Source organism: Podarcis liolepis (genome assembly GCF_965112155.1).
Source record: "Podarcis liolepis genome assembly, chromosome: 2".
Taxonomy (NCBI): domain Eukaryota; kingdom Metazoa; phylum Chordata; class Lepidosauria; order Squamata; family Lacertidae; genus Podarcis; species Podarcis liolepis.
Window position 1 is genome coordinate 25,438,631 of NC_139555.1, and position 22,135 is coordinate 25,460,765.

A 22,135-nucleotide genomic window follows, 5' to 3' on the forward strand; every position below is an offset into this window, starting at 1 on the left:
GGAGCAGGTGGAGCTGTGGTCCAAACCACTGAGCCTTTTGGGCTTGCCGATTGGAAGGTCGGTGGTTCGAATCCGAGCTCCCGTTGCTCTGTCCCAGCTCCTGCCAACCTAGCAATTCGAAAGCACACCAGTGCAAGTAGATAAATAGGTACCGCTGCGGCGGGAAGGTAAACAGCATTTCTGTGTGCTCTGGTTTCCGTCACAGCGTCCAGTTGCCCCAGAAGTGGTTTAGTCATGCTGACCACATGACCCAGAAAACTGTCTGCGGACAAACGCCGGCTCCCTCGCCCTGAAGTGAGATGAGCGCCGCAACACCATAGTTGCCTTTGACTGGACTTAACTGTCCAGGGGGTCCTTTACCTACATTATCTTTTACCTTTCTTATAGCTTGTTTGTATATGTGTGGGGTGGGTGGGTTGTTGGGTTATTTGCCACTTCAACATGTCATGGGGACCATAGTCTGCTAAAGGAGCTGGGAATTGTTACTCTGTGAATGGCTTCCTAACAACTCTCAGCCAGCATGGCCAATGGCCAGGGTGGTTCCATAGTGTTTGAAGTTTGTAAGCTTCAGTGTGCTGAATTGCAAGCTGCATTTCCCACATCTAAGCTCAAGATGTGATTGAGCTTGCTTTTCCCGCCCTCCCTCCCAATCCCCCCCCCCCGATTGTCATGTCTTTCTCTGAACTGATTTATGTGAGCCACTCTCAGAGCCATTTTGGCTAAAGGGTGAGGAACGAATGCTGTAAACAAACAAATACCTGATCTGTTTAACTGAGGATGCCATGGAAGGAACCTGGGAAAGATGCTCTACGTTGAGAGCATGTGCTGTTCCACTGAATGGCATTTCCATGTTCCATGAAAGCATGTGCTGTTCCCTTCCCTAAAGGAAGAAATATACCAGTTGTGCACACCTGTGAGGCGGAACTAAGGGATTCTCCCTAGGACGTTTTATTGGCCTCAAAAAGAAAAAATTGGGGTTTTTTCTCTTTCCTCTGCTGCCATGCGGGCCAATAATTTATGTATTGTTTATTTATCAGATTTGTACACTGCCCTTCATGATATAGCACACTCTGGGCCCTCAAATTTCAGCAGATCGCTGAACAATGCTAAAATTGGGTGCCCCCGCATCTTGCATTCCGTTCTACATCATGGCTGAGGAACCCCATGTGATGCTGGCACGCAGTGTGGCCAAACTGGTCGCATTACCCTAAAACCACCTCTGATGATATCCACAGAGTAATTTCCAACATAATATATAAAAGATAATACAGTGGTACCTCAGGTTAAGTACTTAATTTGTTCTGGAGGTCTGTTCTTAACCTGAAACTGTTCTTAACCTGAAGCACCACTTTAGCTAATGGGGCTGCGCTGCCGCCAGGGCACGATTTCTGTTCTCATCCTGAAGCAAAGTTCTTAACCTGAAGCACTATTTCTGGGTTAGCGGAGTCTGTAACCTGAAGCGTATGTAACCTGAAGTATGTAACCTGAGGTACCACTGTACGGAATAAAACTTAACAATAGAATAGTATATGGTCAAAGAACAATACTGTACATTGAGTTAAGAAAGACCCAAAGCAAGGTCATAGCTCAGTGGCAGAACATCTGGTTTGCAGGCAGAAGGTCACAGGTCCAATTCATAGAATCTTCAGAAATATCCAGCCTGCAACTCTGGTGACCCACTGGCAGTCAGTGTAGAGAATATTGAGATGAACCAATGGTCTGATTCAGCTTAAAGCAGCTTCCTATTATCCTGACAGCCCACTAATAGCAACCAATAACACAAAATATTAGAAATGTAAGATGGCCAAGTGCCTAGAGGCTAGAGAATCAACTATCACCACAAAGCATGATCCAGAAAAGAATTACCGCAAGACGCTTGATCTTCGGCATTTGTTTGTTTGCATGAGATTAATTCAACAAAACTGTGCCTTTATTATTTTGAGTCTGACTCAAGTTGTGCCTCCTACTCTCCTGCTGAAATATGGGGCTACGGATTTAAATAATCTGCTACCACTATTGCAAGTGCAAACCAGAAACCACATGCACACAGCTTCGTTCCGATGTAAATTAACTACACAAACGTTTCTGACTGCTAAAATCAATTTTCCTCCCACCTTCAAACATTAAGATTTACCAAGAATATATTTAATTTATATACTTAACAGAAAACAATGACTCATAAAAAGTCCAGAAGTTCAGAGTTGATCTCTCTCATATATATATATATATATATATATATATATATATATATATATATGCAGGTTTTGGTGTCTTCGGGTGTCTTCCCGTGTAAGAGTTGGGGTGTCTAGGCGACGTTTCGACGAGGTCTCACTCGTCATCTTCAGGCTGGTGCTTTCGGCTTCTTGTTACTGGAACAGAGCAGGATCTCAGTGTTTGAGTTCCTATAAATACTGTTGAGGGGGTGTGGTGTATAGCCTCCAATGTTCTGGGCAGAGAGGAAGTTCCCAGGCTAGTGTGCCTTTTCTTCTTTTGTTCCTTAATTACTTGAGGGATATCTTGAGTGATTTCTTGGGTGATATTCTGAGTACCACTTAGGTGGGTCATTAGGTGTGGATTAGTTGCTAAAGCCTTCGTGTCTTGACATAGCAACTAATCCACACCTAATGACCCACCTAAGTGGTACTCAGAATATCACCCAAGAAATCACTCAAGATATCCCTCAAGTAATTAAGGAACAAAAGAAGAAAAGGCACACTAGCCTGGGAACTTCCTCTCTGCCCAGAACATTGGAGGCTATACACCACACCCCCTCAACAGTATTTATAGGAACTCAAACACTGAGATCCTGCTCTGTTCCAGTAACAAGAAGCCGAAAGCACCAGCCTGAAGATGACGAGTGAGACCTCGTCGAAACGTCGCCTAGACACCCCAACTCTTACACGGGAAGACACCCGAAGACACCAAAACCTGCATTCCTGTACCCGTGAAAATCTACGAAAGCAAATATATATATATATATATATATATATATATATATATATATATATATATATAATATTTGTACCTTATCAACCCATTAATAGATTTTGTAATCTTTGCAGAGTTTTAAAAATTACCTTTTTCACAACTTGTTTATTTTCCTTCATCAATGGATTTGAAGTCTGCCAACTTATTTTTCATTTTAATTGTGCAAAAAGGGAAAACCAATTCCCACATGTCTTCTCACATTTTCAAAACATTAACCAGATCTTCTCTTCCCACCTGGTCTCCATATGTGAGAATGGCTAATATTTCAGTCCGGGATGAACGTAGCATCTGACGGAGTTAGTAATTATAATCTGCCAGATCCATGGTATTCAGATTTGTGACCTTTCCCACTTAACAAGCTATCCTTCCCGAGATTTTTCACTGCAGAATAGGAGGCCAAGGACCAAGCATCTCATCTGACAGCACCAAGAATGGTTACTGTTTTCAAAGAGCAACAACCGTGTGCTGTGCTTAAAAGGTGACCATCTGTAAGAGTCGCTAACCATCATAGCCACGGCATGAACATAGCAGCCAACAAGCCATGCCTTAAAACTTGCTTTGGTTCCTTTGGAGAATTTGGCAGAACATGGCATCATTGTTTTCTTTATCAGATGTTTTAGGCCAGGCGGTAAAAAATAAATAAAAGGCAGGATATTGAATCGTTATACCCTTTAAAATCACAATCGCACTTACCTAACTATGGTGTGAACAATCTGTAAAGGAAAGCTGGTCATTACAGTAGTGAGCATGCAGGCCTGGTGACCTTCAGAAAAACCACATTCATCTTGGGCAGTCTTATGCCAGCAAAGTTTAGTGTAAGTTTTGTACAGCAAGAAAGATTTATATGATGCCGGCGGCTGGAGATCGCCATAGATTCTGGCTCACAACACAAAGCACGTTGAGGGCAGCGTCAAAAGGGCTGCATTGCTACCTTATTTGTGGGAAAGCATGTTTCTTTAAAACAAAACAAAACATTCACTGTTAACTTCCCCTTTTCTGTCTACACTCCATAGACTTTTCCTCTCTTTGCATCATTTCAGGTTCCTCATAATCCTTGTCTGTTAACCCTTCCTGCGGTCTCTTCATTCCACAGCAAACTGTCTTTCTTTCTCTTTCCCTATCCTAAAGTTCATACTCAGTTTTCTCTACCCTTAAATCTCTGTAGCCAAATTACCCCATTTTTTTCTTTTTCTTTTCTTCTCCACGCACTCTTCTCTCTTCAGCCTCATCTCCATTTTGGCCTTTTCTGGTGTATTCCACAACACCCTTTGCACATCATAGGTCCTTCTGCAACCCTATTTCCTATATTTCAGTTTTTCTGTTTCCTACTTGCAGGCCCCCCTCAAACATTTTATTGTGGGGCCAAAGCCTCCTAGGAGTTAGCTCCTATATGGTGGGCTGTTCAGTTTAGTTAGCATAGGAGAGAAACTTACACCATATTATTATTATTTATTAATTATACCCCGCCCATCTGGCTGAGTTTCCCCAACCACTCTGGGCGGCTTCCAATTGAGTGTTAAAAACAATACAGAATTAAATATTAAAAACTTCCCTAAACAGGTCTGCCGTCAGATGTCTTTTAAAGATAAGACAGCTGCTTATTTCCTTCACATCTGAAGGGAGGACGTTCCACAGGGTGGGCGCCACTACTGAGAAGGCCATCTGTCTGGTTCCCTGTAACCTCACTTCTCGCAATGAGGGAACCGCCAGAAGGCCCTCAGCACTGGATCTCTGTGTCCGGGCTGAACGATCCAGGAAAAGGTATCAGGTACTTTGATGTCTGTGCCTCTCATTCTTCTCTGTCCACCCAGGTACACATCTATTTTCCTATCTTCATTGTGTCATGCTGCCCCAGCATTTTCAGCTTTCCCTAACTGGGAACACAACCCCTTATCTGGGATCCCTTATCACATGGCCAAGTGGAAGCGGGGTCCTGCTGTCAGTGGGATCATATTGGGAACTGCGGATTTCTCAAGGAGCAGAACAGACCCCTTCGCCAGGAAGCAGAGGTAATCTCAGGGTAAAAGCAAGACCTATATTCTAAGCATGGTGCGGGCTGTTTCCGCCTTGAAAACAAATACCATGGAATGCACTGAATGTGTGTTAAAAACCAGTTCTACCAAACTTTTTAATGTGCCCTTATCCTCAAGTGAACGAAAGCTTGGCCTCTGAAGCAGAGCGGTTAATCCGCCCCATTCAGAAGCCATGTCAGTCTCATAGTTTATTTGTGCTGCTCAGTGTTGTGTGGCGACACCAGCGACTGTCTGTAACATTGTTTGGCCTTCAACATTCTTCACCTGGGCAGGAGGTGTGGAACCACGCATGATCTCATGCTTCTCTCAACATTCAGAACGTGCTTATACCTTACCTACTTAGCTGAACATTTCATATTTATGATCAATTCTGGCCCACAAAGCCTTCTGCCATGATAAAATGGTTCCATCTTTTAAGGGTGTGTGTGAGAGAGAACATCTCTGCAGTCCAACTAGATCAGGGGTTAGCAAACATTTTCAGCAGGGGACCGGTCCACTGTCCCTCAAACCTTGTGGGGGACTGGACTATATTTTGAAAGGGGAAAAAATGAATGAATTCCTATGCCTCACAAATAACCAAGAGATGCATTTTAAATAAAAGTACACATTCTACTCATGTAAAAACACCAGGCAGGCCCCACAAATAACCCAGAGATGCATTTTAAATAAAAGGACACATTCTACTCATGTAAAAATATGCTGATTCCTGGACCGTCCGCGGGCCGGATTTAGAAGGTGATTGGGCCAGATCTGACCCCTGGGCCTTAGTTTACAAACGCATGAGCTAGATAATACACACATTACCACGGGGTATGGAAGATGTCACCTCCTACTGCAATACATTAAAAACAAGGCAACTGAGTTTCTAAAAGGGAGTATCCTTTGGTCCCCATCCCCTCCGCCGGTGGTACCTACCTGAAATCTAACTCTCCAAGATAAAAGTAACTTGAAGAGTGTTTAGGGCAAGTTTGTATATTACATTATCCACTGGAGTGACACTGGTTTCCTGAGAAATGTATTTTGTGACATATGCCATTTCCTCACTTGTGACTGCCTCCTTTTAAAAATATGATCAGTAATGCAATAGCTTCGTTTTCAGACTGAATGTCAGGCGTACAGACCTTTTGTGTTAGCATCTGTCAGAACTCTTCCACAACTGCAATCTCTCCTCATGCTCCCTTCAAATATAGATTACTTACTGCACCAAACCAGAAACAGCTGTCCATTTAATCAGGCAAACAAATGGGAATCACCAGGGGGTGCCTTCTAGACCTGATGCTATCGCCTTCTATTGAGAATGTCCACCAAATGTGATCAGCCAATACGACGAGCCCGTGGAAATATGACCCACCTTCACTTTCGGATTCTCCAAACACAAATGTGTGGAATAAAAGATGCACTTACTGATGACCTACAAGACCTGAAAAATAAGTGTGTGTGTGTGGGGGGGGGGGGAGGCTAGTGACTTGAATACAGTGGTACCTCGGGCTACAGATGCTTCAGGTTACAGACTCTGCTAACCCAGAAATATTACCTCGGGTTAAGAACTTTGCTTCAGGATGAGAACAGAAATCGCACGGCGGCAGTGGGAGGCCCCACTAGCTAAAGTGGTGCTTCAGGTTAAAAACAGTTTCAGGTTAAGAACGGACCTCCAGAACGAATTTAGTTATTAACCTGAGGTACCACTGTATATACTTCTGCTTCTGTTCACATCAGCATTTCAAAACCGAAGTACAGTGGAACTCGTGTTATGTACTGTCCTCCTTGCGAACGCTGCAGGTTACGAGCTCCGCTAACCCGTAAGTAGATGCCCCTTGTTGCAAACTTTGCCCTGGGATGCGAGCGGAAGTCGCGTGCCGGCAGCACGGCAGCAGCAGGAGGCGCCATTAGTGGAAGCACGCTTCATGTTACGAGTGGTTTCAGGTTACAAACGGACCTCCAGAACTGATTAAGTTTGTAACCGGAGGTACCACTGTATACATTCCACCCAAAATGTATTCTTGATCTTCTACTGTGTGTACTGAACTTTAGCCTTTCTTTACCGAAGGCCTATTTCTTAAGTCTAAATAATACAGAACCATAGAGTTGGAAGGGACTCTAAGGACCATCTAGTCCGGGGTGCCCAAACCTTTTTCAAAGAGGGCCAGATTTGATGAAGTGAACATGCGTGAGGGCCGACCAAAGTTGCTGACCTTTTTTAAGGACTGAACTTGTGAGCTTTTTTTTTCTTTTTTCACAATTTTACCCCAAAGTTGTTGAGCTTTGGGATAGAAGCTGCAACCTTGGTGTTATCAGCACTACCCCTCTAACCAACTCAGCTATCCAGGTCCTCACTGGACCCTAAAAGAAACAATAACGCACAGAATTAAAACAGCACCATGTCTGTTTATAGCAACAAAATGCACAGATGAGAAAAACTGGCTATAGACACATTACATGAGAGGCACACATTGGCTTATGCACACAAAATAATTCTGTATGTTTCCAACTGCAAATTTCTCAGGAGGGGAGAGAAATGAGTAGACATTTCCCTCATTTTCAGAAATGCATACTGATAGAAACTCCATATTCAATTAAACATTTAGTGATAGGAGGACATGAGTTGGTGTGGAACTCTAAAATATCCTGCATAATATTATTCCACCTCTAGTTTGAAGATGGACATAGGATGACAGAGGCTATAAGGAACAGAATTTGTGCCTTTCATCCTCAGTGTCTTACTACCTGATTGGAATAACTGTGGCCACGGATTTATTTATTTCTGGACAAATTAGCTGGTGACAGGGCCATTTCAGGTGGTGGGTGGGAGAGAAAATAAACGTTTGCTTGAGATGAAGTCACTTTAATAACTTGATCGCACAGCTTGATTGTTCGAACGTGTTTTGTGATATTTTAGGGACAATAGTTACACAACCACGATTTTAACTGTTGCTAATTTGCTGCGTTTCGTTAACAGAGGCTCAGCTTTTCTTTGTCTCCATTCCTCCCAGGGCAAGGCATTCGGCTTTTCACACACGTTCGTCAGCCGTTTTACTCCTCCACAAATAAAAGACCCTCCTTGCTTTGTTAATGTCTCATTCACTCACACTCTGCCTACATCGCTTTGCTGCCATTCAGCCTCTCCCCTGAGCTCCCTTCAATTCCAACACTCCCAATTATCTCTCTCTGCAACCCACACAGCATCCCCCACACCATCTTCTCCCAGTTTTTCGCTCCGGTTTCTCCATCACGCCCCCCCCCCCCGCCCTCAGAATCCAACCTCAGGTGCAATTCTCTACCAGCCCCTCATAACTTCTCTTCGCCCCATAGATTTTGTTTTTAAAAGAGTGAGTGAGCAGTCCTCGATTTTACTCCCACAGGCATCCTTCCTCCCCAACCATCCCTTTTTTCCTGCGCTCCCCCCAGTTCACTTCCCAAGGGTTGCCACTTTTTCCTGCACCCTTTTAACAGCACAAAATCCAGAAGTGTGCCATTCTCCCTATTCCTGCGATTGCTGGATTTCTGATTAAACCTCTTGTCAGGGGGGAGGGAAAGAAGGAGTGGCAACCCTGAGCTTGCCTTTGATGTTTCACACAATGCCCCCCCCAACCCCTCACTAGACACACAGCTCTCTTCTCCAGACCACCTGCTTTAAAGTCTCTGTTCCTCTCCACGCCAACCTGCTCTGCCTCATATTTTGGGGTCAACCCACCTGCAAAAAGCCCTCACGTCCAAGCTTGTAAAAAGGCAAGCAAGACCCAGCACCACCATCGCCTGTGCGCTGCTCTTTAGGGTGAGCAAGTCTCTCACTTCCTGGCTCCTCCAGACGTCCTCCCCCTTAAAGTGATTAAAGACACTTTCTTTCTTTCGTTCTTTCTTCTCTCTCTCTCTCTCTTTCCCTCCCCTCTCTCTCGGGCACCGCGCCCTCCTCCCGACCCTGCCGCACTTCCTCAGCGAGGAGAACCACCTAACTGTAGTCAGACGGGCTCCCCAAAGGTCCTTTAATCCAACCCCCTGCGATGCAGCAATCTCCACTGAAGCATCCACGGTAGAAGTCCCCTCTCGGCCTCTCCCACGTCCCGCCACGCGTCCATCCACCGCCACCGGCCGCTCCACGGCTCCTCCCGCAGGGCCAGAAATGCTCCGAGGGCGCAACGGGACAATCCCTCTCCCTACAAGCCAGCTACCCCTTTCCCACCCGCCCCGTAGTAAGCAAACCGGGGCTGGAACGCGCACTTCCCCCAGGGTCGGTCCTCCTGCAACCCCTTTCCCACCCACCCGCGTTTCAATTCCCTCCGAGCCGCAGCAGGACTCCGGAGCCGCTGGACGAGGAGCTGGGCGCAAGCGGAAGGCAGTCCCGGGGAGCAGCTCCGTCGCCTCCGCTCCCCTCTCTCCTACTGCCTGAGCGGAGCCGCGGCCCCGGAGCCCCAGGCGCTCCCGGCCCCGCCCCCCGGCGCTCATTGGTCCGAGGAGGCCCCCGTGGGCGGAGACTGGCGAGCCGGTATTAAAAATCACATGGGCAGCGCTCAAAAGAGAGGCAGTAGCTTATTCCGTTGTATCACTTGCCAGCGGCAGGCTGAGGCTAGGGAGAGCTTGGGGATGGTTTTCCGTTTTTTGCTCACCTCTGGATCTAACACCCTTTTTAACAATATAATTTTTGCCTAGCTTAAAATCCACCGACAGGTAAGGAAGCCTTTCTCTTTCTCTTTCTCTTTTTTGACCTTCGGGAAGCGGGGTGGCTTGGAACCTCTCAGTTGAGAGGAATATTGCGAACTGTTGCTCTTTTGAGTCAGAATGTAACCCTATAGCCCCCACAGGTCGATAGGCTTGAGGGTCTTGAAAGAAAGAAGTAAGAAATGGTTTGTTGCTTGCTTGCAGCAGGGAGATTTCCCCCCGGAGGTCCAAAAATGGAAACATTTTATAAACTTGCTTTCAGGTACCAGATTCAGTAGCTGCTAAAATTGTTGCAGGTAGATTTGTCTGCAATTGCTGGCGGTTCTTCTGTGCTCTTAACTTTCACTGCATCTAATTGCCTTTGCAATGGACTGTTTTGGATGGAGTTTAGCAGGAAAAAAATGCTGCCAGCTCTGCTGAGCTCTGGATTATTTTTGCTATTTCCTTTTTTTGCCTCTGGTTTGCAACTATGCTGTGACTCAGGAATAGGTCACAGCATCAAGACCTCTTAGGTCTTCCTGAAGCTCTGAAACATATTTCAAAACAGCCTAAAATACCACATATCGACCTTTCCCCAAGATGCTCCGAAGCAACTTGTGGATTGTTTGTACCCCACCCCTCTTATTTTATTTTATTTTTAAAAATCTTGGTATTATTCCATGCCAAAAGCAGGCATCGAAAGAAAAGATCAGCATGTCTTACGTTTGGGGAGAGATTGCATCACTTTAGCTTGATTCATCAGGGTTCCCCCCTCCCCGGGCAAAATATAAGAAATAAATAAAGAACAAATCATTTTGGCTCTGCTGTAGCCTGTTACAGACGTTGCCATCTGAAAATAGTTTGTGCTGTAGCAGGAATGTTTAGAGCTTGAAGCAGCTTCTGCAGCTGAAAAAACTATTGTGAGGAAAACCTCTTCCTTATCACTCTTCTCCCCCCTCCCAATACTTCCGCTTCCCAGATTCTTTCGTTCTCTCACTGTGCAAAATTTCTGTATTCTGCCCCTTACCTTTTTTCTGCATTCCTTTCTTTTTCCATCTTAAGCAGCTTGCCAACGGACCCCCCCCCCTTGGTGATGACTCTGGTCATTTGTTGTTAGTTTGTCATCATCTAGAAATATCTTGCCATCTTCTCCAAGCAAGCAGAATCTGGGATCAAAAGGCTCTCAGCCTTCCCCCTTTCCCCTCACACACTTCCTTCTACAGACTTTCTTCTTGTTGTTGGCATTGTTGTTTAAAACCACCCTCATTGTTTTGGTCCTCTGTCTCAGTGAGGTATTGGAGGGGCAGTCCTGTGCATTGTGGTGCCTTAACAATAAAACATGTAGAAATTAAGCTGAGAATATTAATAGACTGCCAGTAAGGGGAAGGCAGAATAGACTCCCTGAACCACTTGAAGAGGAGGGCATTGCTCTGATTATTGATTTGAGCTCTAGCTCACAGCCATTCTGTTTACTCAGGGCACAGGAAGGTAGTAGTTAGGTTCACTTAGCAACATGTGCCTTGAACAGCCTCTGCAGAGGTGTGCAGCGACAACTGGGGAATAACTGCTGCTTGCTCATTAACTATTTCTCTCCCCCTGTTCGCTCAACCCTGAGCAGCCTGAGAGTGCTGATTTTTTTTTCTTTTTAAGAATGCTTCTCACCTATTTCATCATTGCAATTTTCAAACAAGCGTGAATGTGTTTAAATTCAGAAGGCTGCTTGTGCTCCAAAGCTTCCTCCCAGACACAGTTTGCTCAGATTCAGAGCCCATTATTTGGGGTGGAAGTAGGGGGGGAAATCCCCCGACTCTCTCCATCTGTCAACACATACATGCAGAACACATCTACAGAGGCAGTGGGGAGTAAATGTAATGCATTGAACTTATTTATGGGGTATGTTCAGGTTGCATGAGGCTAGCTCAATACAGTGGTGCCTCGGGTTACAGACGCTTCAGGTTACGGAATGCTTCAGGTTACAGACTCCGCTAATCCAGAAACAGTGCCTCGGGTTAAGAACTTTGCTCAGGATGAGAACAGAAATCGCACAGCGGTGGCAGTGGGAGGCCCCCTTAGCTAAAGTGGTACCTCAGGTTAAGAACAGCTTCAGGTTAAGAACGAATTAAATTATTAACCCGAGTTACTTACTACTGTATACAGCAGTGGTTTAATAACCTTAGCAGTGGCATTGGAATTGAAGCTTCATTCTGAAAGATTCTGATCCCAATTCTATTTAGGGTTTTGGAGGAGCCAGCTCTGGAGTTCTCTAGCATGTGGGTTCACAGTCAGCTTGCTTCCCTCCCCCCTCTTTTCTTCAAGTAGAGTGTGGGAAGACTGCTGGTAGGCAGGAGAAGTAGCAACAGCTTGGAAGGGGAGAAAAGCCTGCAGACTTTTACCCACCTCTCAGTACTGTGAACTTGTTGTATAGGAATAGAGCAGGTGTTGGTAACATGGGTTTGGTAAATTGTGGCTAGGAGAAGAAAGTGCACCGTCAGAAATGATGTTGGGCGTTCTCTTCGGACAGTGAGTGGTGTCTTCATTTCCGAAGGAAGGTGTGTGCGTGTGTGCGCGTGTGTTGGACAGCTGAAAGGGAGGGAGAGTTCAGAATTTTCTGAGACTTTGCCACTACCCTATTAATGCTGAGGCTATATGCTCATAAAGCATTCCACAGGGCCTGATCCCTGTCCTGTCCAAATTCTACATCTGTGCTGTAGGTCTGCTGCTGCTGTATCAGTTCTGTTGTCTCTGTGGTTCCCACAAAATTCATGTGTGCGTTAGATGCTTGCACTGTTCTTCTAAACATCCCCAGAACCTGATTCTGCTTGGATAAATAGCAGGAATTTTGCCATTCACTTTGTGGACATGAGATTTCTGCAACTACTAATGTGCCATTGTCAACCTTGTCTGGTGATTCATCGTGAAGGTTAACCTGTCCCTCTGCCTGCTCCCTGTTTGTATCCTAGTTACAGTGGGAGCAGAAGTGGGCAATTTGTGTTGTTAAAAGAGAGGGTGGTTATCCTATAAAGGCTGTAATAAGTGTTGTGTGTGGTATGCCAAAGTTTTGCTGCATGATGAACTTCTAGTCTATAAACACTTGAAAGAGTTATAACCCCAGGCTCTTTGTTTAAGAATTATTTTAGCCAACCTGCACATAAAGGGTTTGCTTCCAGAGGCAGAGTGCCCGTAGTGGTGAAATTCTATTAGCTAATAATACCATGCAAATGTACAACATATGGAACAATTACTATTGCTGGTAGTGGAAATCTGCCAGTAATAGGTACTTGGTGCTATTTCTAGGGTTCTAATTTGAGCAGACATTTCATAGGAAGCTGGTATTACGTTGGAGTGATACTTGGAATTTGATCAAATGGCCAAAGGTCAAGGTAGTTTTCCAAAGTCTCATGTAGACCTTCTTTCAGTCTCTCTCTCTCTCTCTCTCCCCTCCCTTAAACTGGCTTGTTTTCCTCCTTTAAATCTGAGAAAAAGATCAGCCCAAACAGCATGCCTACAAATGTAATTTGAACATGGGCATGCAGCATGATGACAATAATAATAAGGATGTGGTTTCTGACATGGAATAATCTGCAGACCAATAAAGCTATCTTTCAGTTAACTGTTTTTGTTTGTGTATAAACAGAAACCTGATTCTTTCTTAAACTGATATTCTAGACTACGTTTATACATCAACAGTAAAATAGTGCAAATTGAACACTGGAAGTAGTTTTGCCTAAGGGGTTAGATATTGGCTGAGCTATTGTTTAACTAAAAAACAAAACATTAGTTGCTGGAAAAATTGAACTTTTGCCTTGCAAACGAATGATCAGACAGGTATAAATGAACTAGAAAACTAGTGCACATTTGAATAACCCTTGATTGTTGAAAGCTGCCAAAATACGTAGCATAATAATAAGTTTGACTAATTTCAAGAAGATGTCACCCATTACATACTGCATTCAGCACCCAGGGACAGGCCTATCCTACATCTAGCCTAGACTTTCCATCTGTAATTATTATTGGAAGATCTGCTTTCTGTTATCTGGGAAAGTACCTAACATATAAGGTTACCTTATGCAGCTGTGACCTGGAGAATTAGACAAAAGTTTATATAGCATCATCTGGAGCCATGCTTTGAGAGTCACTTGACCTATGAAAAATCTTCTATATTTGAATTGCTATTCTAGACTTTTAAGTGTTATTTGATGTTTGTTTGAGTTTGAAATTTTGCTGTGGGATGACCTGTGGTTTTGACCCACTGAGGATGTGCATCAAATTTCGTATGATACAAAGCAAGTGCTCCTCTTCATTTTAAGAGTAAAATGTCAGCAAGACTATTGTTGTGTCACCTGCTGCATTTTAAATTGATCTTACGAGGAGTCACGAAAAGAAATGGAAACATCTCTACAGTTATAGTCCTAACCATTAGGGAGTAAGTCTGAAATCCTAGACCTACTTACCTGATCCCCATTTAATATGTTTTACTTCTGAGTAAACATGGTTAGGATTGTGAATCCAGTGGCCCATACTTCTGACTGAATATTCTTGAGGTGGTTAAGACTTCATGGCTGCAGTCTTATGCACACGTGCCTTACAGCAAGCCTCTTTTCAAATAAACAAGCAGCATTCTGGGTTAGATTTTTTTTTTAAAAAACAAACAAACCCCAGCAGCAAACAAACACATAGGGACATGAGCCAGTCCTGACTATATGGCAGCTCCTTCACATAGCAAATTCACGAAGTTCCAACCACACTGTTCAGGCAGTTGAGCTGCAGAAATTTAGATGGCAGCAAAATGGATGGATGCAACAAAAGAGATCTAGACAAGGAAGCAGGCTTTGAAATGCATAGGCAGATTAGCATCCGATTGGCAGCGTGGGATAAGAACATGCATCATCATAGACATGACTAGTTGGGAATGAGTAGAGCAGGATCAGGGCCAATGTTTCACTACTATATTAAATGCCCTTGGAAATTGCATACATGTTGAATGTTGGTCTGTATATTTTGGTTCAGCCATATTTTGATTTAGGTCCCAACCTGTGCTTACTTAATTTATTAGTTAAAAGAAAACAAAACACAAGCACCATACTGATCCCCCGCAATAAAGGTGAACCTGGATCTCACTCACAGTTCCATGAGGTTCGTTTCTGTATATTTGCTCTACGATCACTATGTCAATGTCTAGCATCAAGCTGCTTTAGATTCACTAGCAACATATGGCTTTGCGGACTGAATTCTGAAAAAAATGAAAACAAAATTCAGTGCTTAGTTTCCAATCAACTTTCATTTAATAAGAGGAGGGATGTCAAATACTGCAAAAGGGTAAACTTGGATTGGATTCAAATGCATTATAGAAATATCGAGTTGGAAGAGACCTCAAGGGTCAGATAGGCCCTGCAATGCACACAGTTCCCCATCCAAGATTGAAACCATACCGGACCCTGCTTAGCTTTGCAAATGTGCTAGCAGTTTTATTGCTGCACCACTATCTTATGTTAAAACTGGTATAAATCACATCAATGATTCTCAGATCTAGGAATCTCAAAATGGATGGCTTAAAACTAATCAACAAGATACCAGGCTATTGGCAATTCAGACTGGTGGCAGTGTAATACTAGAGTTTAAAGTGAGTCCCCTTTATACCCTTAAGAAAGGTTTTATGCAGCCAGAGACCAGAATTGGACAAGTGAGCCCCAATAGCAAAATGCTGGACAGTTTAAGGAGTGTTACCTTGTTTCCTTATTTTTGTAGAGTAACTAAATGAGACACTCCCTGACCCTGGCAAAAATGTGTTTCTGCTCATTGCATACTGTGTTAGATTAAATTCATTATACCATCTTTGGCTGAAGTTGTCATCCTGTATCGGCCGAATCTCCTGGAATCGCTCAGTCGGTAGAGCATGAGCCTCATAATTTCACGTTGGGCAAAACATTCCTTTGTTGCAAGGGGTTGGACTAGATGACCCTCATGGTACCTTCCTATGCTATGATTCTGCATATAAAAACTCGAGCTATTAGGTGATGCTTTCTTTTAAGATTAGCTGTGTGATTTCCCGTGGATATGCTGAGTTGCCACTGAACAAGATGATGTCCTCTGGAACGAACGAAGCTGGGAGCGGGATCCGTACAAGATCACGTGGGGGCAGAAAAATAGAAATGCGATCCCAACAGTTGCTGACACAACTTTCTCTCTCTCTTTTATGACAGGCCATGTCTCCTTGTGGCAGATGATTGGCTGCTAAGTTGGCCGTGACGATCGGAAGGCTCCTTGGCGCAGTCAAGGTCTGACAGAGGCCCCGGCTTCTCTCTCTTTTTCCTCTGAGTGTGTTCCCCCAGAGCATTCAAAACTGTTTCTCCAAAGGGTTCTGCAGAAACTCAGACTGTTTTCTAAAGCAGAAGCACCACAGTCCACAGCGGAAGCGATGGGCAGCGTGCGAACCAACCGCTACAGCATAGTTTCCTCGGAAGAGGACGGCATGAAGCTGGCCACCATGGCTGTTGCCAATGGCTTTGGGAATGGCAAGAGCAAGGTACACACCAGGCAGCAGTGCAGGAGCCGGTTTGTCAAGAAAGATGGCCACTGCAACGTTCAGTTCATAAACGTGGGAGAGAAAGGACAGCGGTACCTAGCAGACATCTTTACCACCTGCGTAGACATCCGCTGGAGGTGGATGTTGCTCATCTTCTGCCTCGCTTTCATCCTCTCCTGGCTGTTTTTTGGTTGCGTGTTTTGGTTGATTGCCTTATTGCACGGGGACCTCGATAAAAAGGAAGGACTCTGTGTCTCTGAAGTTCGCAGCTTCACTGCCGCCTTCCTTTTCTCCATCGAAACGCAGACGACGATTGGCTATGGCTTTAGGTGCGTCACGGACGAGTGTCCCATTGCAGTCTTTATGGTGGTTTTCCAGTCAATAGTTGGCTGCATCATTGATGCCTTCATCATTGGTGCTGTGATGGCTAAGATGGCCAAGCCGAAGAAGAGGAACGAAACTCTCATCTTCAGCGACAATGCGGTGATAGCTATGAGGGACGGAAAGCTGTGCTTGATGTGGCGGGTTGGGAATCTACGCAAAAGCCACTTGGTGGAAGCTCACGTGAGAGCCCAGCTCCTCAAATCCCGAATCACCACTGAAGGAGAATATATCCCGCTAGACCAAATTGACATCAACGTCGGGTTTGACAGCGGGATAGACCGCATATTTTTGGTGTCGCCTATTACAATTGTCCATGAAATAGATGAAGAGAGCCCTCTGTATGACTTAAGTAAGCAAGATCTGGACAACACAGACTTTGAAATTGTAGTAATATTAGAAGGCATGGTGGAAGCTACTGCCATGACTACCCAGTGCCGTAGCTCCTATCTGGCAAACGAAATCCTCTGGGGCCACCGTTATGAGCCTGTGCTGTTTGAAGAGAAGAACTACTACAAAGTGGATTATTCTAGGTTCCACAAAACGTACGAAGTGCCGAACACACCCCTCTGTAGTGCCAGAGACTTAGCAGAAAAGAAATACATCCTCTCTAATGCAAACTCATTTTGCTACGAGAACGAAGTAGCCCTCACGGGCAAAGAGGAAGAAGATAGTGACAATGGAGTGCCCGAGAGCACAAGTACAGACACACAGCCAGAGATGGAGCCCCACAGCCAAGCTGGTGTCCCCCTAGAGCCTAGGCCTTTAAGGCGGGAATCTGAAATATGACTGATGGAAATGTTTTCCGCTCTGGTTAAAATATATCTGTCAATAACGGGCAGGCTACATGCAGGAGTGGCCGCAAACAGTTTTTCAGATGACGGTACTGTCAAACAGAGATAGGCATGCAGGCCAAAAAGTCCTGCTAGGCTGGTTTTCAAAACGCTGTCTTCATGGGAGGTACAGCAAAAGCGTGAATTGGAACATGAAGCACTATGTCTGTGCTTGACTAGAAAGCACATATATGTTGTAGAATAAATTATGTATATATATTTTTTACAAAACTTGAACTTGCAGGCAAGCTTTGGTTGAGTGGTATTGTTTGTCGTCTATTTTTCTCTCTCTGTCTCCCAAAATGCTTCTCCCTTGGGAACAAGAATGTTTTTAATGGCATAACAAAGGCAAGAGACGGCCTTAATATTTTTTTAATGTTGCTGCTAACTACATGAACACAAATTGTAATTATTTTTTGTCGCAGTGTAGTATTTGTTTTTTTCCTTTTATATATCCTTTTTTTAAAAAAAACAACAACAAAAACGCAAAACAAAAACAGAAAAGGGGGAAATTCTCAGTGTTGAACTTGTTAGTTTCAAAGCTCTCTGTCAGACAAAGTGACTGGTGATGTTAGGGAATCTGAACTTTTGATGAGGCCAGTAGATTGGTGGCTAGAATCAATTTCTCTTCGTACTATCCAGTTACATAAGAAGTATTATGTAACACAATGCCATGCAGTAGCCTACAGCAAGATATATATTTTTTAATTTGTGTTTGGGAATGGAATGGGAGTCACCCCCCCAAAAAAAAATCCAAAATGTGTTTTGATTTCAAAGCTACCTAAGTGAATACCAAAGAGAAAAAATGCACACATTTGCACAGCTTTTTACTTAAACAGAGCAGGTTGCTTTCAGGCTATCTTTCTTCCCCAAAGGTCCTTACGCATGTAGTATTTTTTTTTAAAAAATGCACCTTATTCTAAAACAAAAGACTCCTTTTTTTTGCCCCACCCTTTTCTGGGCAAATAAACTTCTGATCTTAAAGAGGAGGAGGAGAAGAAACTGAGTGAAAGGGAGCAAACATATGTTATTTCCTGTTTGCAAAACAGCAAGACTGTGGCAGAAAGTCAACTAAGAAGTCATGCATTCCAGACCAGTTTTTAGAACACAGAACCCTGTTAGAAGTGGAGCAGGATTTTGCAAGGACTGCAATCCTATAGGCAGCTGGGGAAAAGCCCTATTAGTATGTCTTACTTCTGAGTGGACATGTATAGGATTGTATTGTGAGCCATCAAATGAAACCAAGGCCATAGTTACGATCCATTTGACGTTTAATCCAGCTTTGTTACACGTTGGCAAGACCATCGTTTCAGCCATAGAGATAGACTTGACCGTACGCAGTAGGCTGCCATGAACAAAGCAACAGACTGCTCCCAGGAGATAGGAAACTGACGTGGAATAATCTGATGCAAGGAGATCAGTGGTTTTGTTTTCGATGGGACAGCTTCTCCTTGCCAGGGTGATGGGGGGGGGAAGTATGCTAAAATTTTTCTAGATTGTTTGTCAGGGGGCTGGGGGGGGCAGGTGAGTTTGAAGGGAACAATACTGTAAAAGAGTTCCCTCTTTTTGTTTTCCGACGACTTGAGAAAGCCACGATGGGATGATCGACAGACATAGCAATATATCTTCACCGAAATCTTTAAACAGCTATTGCGACCGACTACTGAACCGTGGCTTTAATGGCATTTGGGGGGCCCTTGCCAAGAATGCTTTAAAAATTCTCCCTGCCTCGTAAGATCAAGTGTACCGTTTCAGTGGCACCCATAGGTTATAGATGTACCAGCAGGTGGAAGAAGGAGGTGATAACTGAGGGAATAAACCTTAAATTCTTTTACAGTATTGGATCTCCCTGTATGCCATTAAAAATAGCTTGTTCTGGGTCTAATGCTGTTCCTAATAATCATCTGCGAAGCTTTCCGGGCCACAGTTGCCATGTCAGAAGGAGACAAATTCAGTAATGTGGCATTTCCCAGCTAGAATGAACTTTGCAGAGTTGGTGGGTTCGAAACTGCAGAAATTGGAGATATAGGCAGGTTTCTTTGTTTTTCCTCTTAAGTCAGATATTGTTTATGTACAATGAACTGAGGCTAATTCTGAAGAGTGAAAAAAGGAGGTGGGGGGGCACAGTACTAAATATGCATGGCAACCTGACTGGAGTCTCTGGGTCAGGGAAACAATGAAAGCAATTGAACATGACTCGTGCTGCTATTGTGATATATTTTGCAAAGGAAAATAAAGAGCAAACCAAAGAGTATTTAGTGACATGTCAAACAAAGAAGGGAGGAAAATACTCCAAAATGCACAAAGTTCCCACTTGCAAGATTTGAGACATTAAAGGGAAAGGTGGGTTGAAAAAGTGTTGAATATATTTGTTTTAAAAACAAACACACAGAGGAAGGGATTTTGTTTTTTTTTCCCTTAAAAAAAATCAAATCTAATATTTCTTTTCTTTTCCTGGTGCAGAGTTGATTTTTCTTTTCCTGAGAAGCAGGGTTTTGTGTTTTCAGAATTTTTTTTAACGAAAATGTACATTTTTAAAAATAAAGTTTATCAAGTATTTTCATATTTAAAGCCAAATGTAAATAGAGAAGTCCATTGAAAAAGAAAAACGATAGGAGAAAAGGCCAAGATGGCATCAGTTAGAACCTATGATGCTACAGGTTAGCATGGTTTTTAGCAAATAATTGCAAGCCTTATGGGATTTCTAATGCTATGAGTTATTTTTTTTGTTATTTATTTAGGCATGGATGTTCAACTTGATTGTGTTTGTCCTTGCTATTGGCTTTTTTCTTTCCTTTTTACTTGCATTCAGATCGCTACAGACTTGATGAGAGTGGTTAATCTATTGCACTCTTTGTCGGGGGTATGTTTCTCTTCCTCAAATAACCCTTTGTCTTTACCTGTTTGCTTCTGCATGTGAAAAACACACACTAAAACGAAACCTTCCTTTATGTATATATCATGGTACCTACTGGCCCTTAATTGTCCTCATGATGTTCTTTTTTAACAAACATACAAGCAAGCAAGCAAGCAAGCAAGCTCAACATGCCTTGGGAGGCTCAGCCTTAGGTTCCATGACCATTGTGAAGCTATTGAAAGATTATTTTTGAAGCAGCTGATCACAAGGGACAATTGTGCAAAGTGTTGAGCAACTATAGATTTGTGGTGCAATAGCTCGCCACTTACACCGATGGGAAATTTCCCCACTGACGTCACTGGAATGTAGACTGCATGCAGACCTGAGTCCTCAAGCCACAAATAAGAGCTTTGAGACAAGCAGTAATTTTCCTTTTCCCTAGAAATACTTGAATGGGGGTAGGGGGTGGGGGGCTTCTCTTGTATGTAACTAACAGTGCAATCCTGAGCAGGTCTACTACTCAGAAGTAAGTTCCATTGCTTCAACAGGGACTTACTTCCAAGGAAGTGGGCACACAGTATAGGGTTGCAGCCTTATTATCTCGCTCGTGCAACAAAGGCTATGGGTTGCTGTTGTTTCTCAACCGTGGCCTGGTGTGCAAGGTTTTAAAATGAATAAAAATGTGTGTATTCTTTGGGTACATGGTTCAGTCACAGATTCACGCCCCCCCCCTTCATAACTATTCATTCTATGGCACATGCATTTGGCAAAGACAAAGGGTTCTGAATCTGATATTTTTGCTCTCTTATTTTTGCTCTCCTTTTATTTGTTGGGGTGGGGTTGCAAAGTAAAAACCGATAAGTACTGTAATGTCTTCTTTTTCTAAAAAACAAAAACAAAACAAAAAACCCCAAAACCTGGCTGCTGTTGTTGATCATTTTTAAGGTAGGAGAGTGCTGCGCAGTTGCCACCCCACAGGCAACTGGAGAGACCTCTCTCTTCTCGTAAATGGATTTTCTGCCCTGCAGCTGTTTGTAAGGTGAACAAAACCAACAGGCATTTGACAATCGTTCTCCTTTACTTATTTTCCTGTTTGCAGCCTTTTGTATCAAAGTCTTCCTAATGTACTGCACAAATCATGGACTGTACAAAATTTTTATATATATATTATGTCTTATTTTATTATTTCTTAAAAAAAATAAAAATAAAAGTATTCTTGCATATTTGACGCCGAATCTCTTTACAAGCAGCAACACAGCAGCTTGATTGCATAAGCATGCTCTGCCCGTCTGAGTGCAATGTGCAGCTAGCTACCCTCTTTTTGGATGTGTCCCAATCGCTGTAGCAGATTCTCAGCCTGTATGAGATTATGCATTCTAAGCCTGTATGGGATAATGATCAGGCCCCATCTCATTTATGACAACACGAACAGTGGGAATCTAGATCACACCATTTGAGGCAGGGGGTAGCTTGTGCAACAAAATTAATTTGCTCCTTATTTCTCTAGTAAGTGTCACTGTCAGGCCTGCACAAGTGTGTGTGTGTGTGTGTGTGTGTGTGTGTGTACAGTGGTACCTCTGGTTACAAACTTAATTCATTCCGGAGATCTGTTCTTAACCTGAAACCATTCTTAACCTGAGGTACCACTTTAGTTAATGGGGCCTCCTGCTGCCGCTGGTGTGCAATTTCTGTTCTTATCCTGAGGTAAAGTTCTCAACCTGAGGTACTACTTCCGGGTTAGCAGAGTCTGTAACCCGAAGTGTTTGTAACCCAAGGTGTTTGTAACCCGAGGTACCACTGTGTAAGCTGAGGTACCACACACACACACACACACACACACACACACACACTAAAACTGTGTGATCTTAGTGTCATCTTTTTAAAAGTG

The 22,135-nt window shown here is 43.6% G+C and overlaps 1 protein-coding gene across 1 annotated transcript; it reads left to right on the top strand.

Annotated features, from left to right (window-relative positions):
• Positions 1-9,322: 9,322 nt before the first annotated feature.
• Positions 9,323-21,470, top strand: KCNJ2 (potassium inwardly rectifying channel subfamily J member 2). Its single transcript, XM_083490307.1, has 2 exons — positions 9,323-9,683; positions 15,854-21,470. Exon 2 carries the CDS (start codon positions 16,069-16,071, stop codon positions 17,344-17,346), a length of 1,278 nt encoding a protein of 425 aa, XP_083346433.1. The 5' UTR covers positions 9,323-9,683; positions 15,854-16,068; the 3' UTR covers positions 17,347-21,470.
• Positions 21,471-22,135: the final 665 nt, after the last annotated feature.